General features: G+C 53.6%; 1 protein-coding gene across 1 annotated transcript; it reads left to right on the plus strand.

The window, feature by feature from the left end:
• Window positions 1-17: 17 nt before the first annotated feature.
• Window positions 18-840, plus strand: SMIM26 (small integral membrane protein 26). Its single transcript, XM_080584700.1, has 2 exons — window positions 18-187; window positions 427-840. Exons 1-2 carry the CDS (start codon window positions 67-69, stop codon window positions 612-614), a joined length of 309 nt encoding a protein of 102 aa, XP_080440826.1. The 5' UTR covers window positions 18-66; the 3' UTR covers window positions 615-840.
• Window positions 841-2,015: the final 1,175 nt, after the last annotated feature.

Raw genomic sequence — 2,015 nt, forward strand, 5'->3', positions numbered from 1 at the left:
GGGCGGGCCCGGCCGCGTAATGGCGCCGCGCCGCCGCCATGTCCCGCCCCCCGGGGGCGCAGGCGGATGATGGCGGCGCGGGCGGCCGTGTGGAACGCCCGCTGGGCCCTGCTCTACTCGCTGGGCGGCTGGACCGCGCTGGGCGGCATGATGCACTACAGCTACCGCAGCGCCGGGGCCGGGACCGGTACGGGGCCGGGAGGGCTTGCCTGAGGGGCCGGGGGTGCTGAACGTAGACCCCGGCCTCAGGGGATGAGGCAGGGGGGTGTCCGGGGGTGCTGCTGGCTCGCTGTGCCCGCCCCGAGCTAGGTGCTTGGTGCTCCTGTAGCTCCTCCTCAACACGCTGCTGATAGGAAATAACACCGAAATGTTCACAGCAGTGAAACATTTTAGTACTAAACATCTTTTTTTTCTTCTACTCCTTAGAGAATGAAAATCATCCTCCACCGGAGGACTCAGTCTCTCGAGAAGTAGTCGTTACAGATACACCTATAGGATTAAAAATCACAACGGTAACAACGTATAACAAGGACTTTGTGTCTCCTGCTACTCGGCTGCTCAGGAGTGTGAAATCTTTCTTTGACCCTACTGATAGCCCTCCTTCTGAAAAGTGAGTAGTCTGGAAAATTGAACTCTGTGCTGCTGGGGGAGAGCTGCCTTGTCGGAGAAAGTCGTCCTGGAGCATGGCGCCACACCGTCAGTCGAAAACTTTCTCGTCTTGTTGAAATGACAGCTCCATCACTGAAATCACTTTGCAAAACTTGTAACCTTCTCATCTGCTGAGATCAATGCTGTATTTGCACTTGTACTCAAATTATTAAACATGAATAGTTCATCTAAGAGCGTTGTGAGATGTTAATGAGTCTGTGTGCTGCCTGGTGTCCTGTGCCCTATAGTCTGACCATGTACCTGTTGCAGCTTTTTGTGAAGATTTCCCAGCTCAGTGGTGGTGTTTTTTCAGCTACAAGCATGAAGATTTTTCTGAAAGAGCAATCTAGCTTTGCGTTGTGTAACATGGGTCCAGGGATACTGCCTCCTATAGCAAACGGCACACCTATATGAGAGACCTGCTATCCCCTTGCAGGTCCGTGTGGGCAGTGCGTTCAGGTACAGGGACCAAGTCTTGTGCTCTGTCCCTGTGTGCAGCTGCCCTCAGTCCCTATACTCATTACCTCTTTCCCTGAGTTCACTAACCTTCATTTCTATAGGGGTTTCCCTCCTCTTAGAGCTTCTGGGTCCCTTTAAAGGAGGTTGCCTCTGCCAGGCCCTTGTTCCTACAGGGGTTTCCCTGATCTTTACACATACTATCTCCCCTTTATAGGTTACTGTCTCCTGCTACTGAGTGTAAACTTTGTTTCTATAAGGTTTCCCCATGTCCTTGTGGACATTGCCTGCTTTTTACAGGGGCTTCTCCTGTACCCTATAGGCACTGCCTCCCATCTGAAGGAAGCTGACTGCAGCCCCTGCACATGCAGACCTTCCTTTCTTGTAGGGAATGCCCCTGCCCTTGCAGACACCTCCCTGTTTCTACAGAGGCTGCCCCCTCTCCCTATGGCCTTTTCTAGGAGGATGCCTGCTTGCAGCTAGTCTTTACAAAGCCTCCCCACAGACTGTAGATGCCACCTTGGTGTATAGAAAGCTGCTCCCAGTCCCTCCACCCCATCTTGTAGGGGGCTTTTACACACGTAGCTGCCCCACCCCAAATTTTACAGGGGCTTTTATACCGCGTTGCTCCCAACTTACAGACACACTTTAGCTACTGTCTCCTCTGTCCCTACACCTACCACCTCCTCAAGAAGCCTTCAAGAAGTTTCCTTCAAGAAGTTTCATGGGCACCTACGGACACCGCATTCCTACAGAGGGAATTCCTATAGAAGGCTGCTCTGGTACCTCCCTGCAGCTCCCCCGCCAAACAACCCCCTCCTCGCCTAAAACCCTAAAACCTGGGGGGGGGGGGGAAGGCCTTCCCTTAGGGTCTTCCCTATCGGCACCACCCTCGGCGACCCTCCAGGGCT

The sequence above is a fragment of the Anser brachyrhynchus genome (genome assembly GCF_964034855.1).
Source record: "Anser brachyrhynchus genome assembly, chromosome: 3".
NCBI lineage: Eukaryota > Metazoa > Chordata > Aves > Anseriformes > Anatidae > Anser > Anser brachyrhynchus.

What these genes read in the sequence shown, in the direction of transcription:
- SMIM26 (XM_080584700.1), top strand. Translation starts at nt 67, where the DNA reads ATGATGGCGGCGCGGGCGGCCGTGTGGAACGCCCGCTGGGCCCTGCTC. An exon ending in CAGCGCCGGGGCCGGGACCG is followed by an intron (nt 188 to 426) that starts GTACGGGGCCGG and finishes TCTACTCCTTAG; the next exon opens with AGAATGAAAATCATCCTCCA.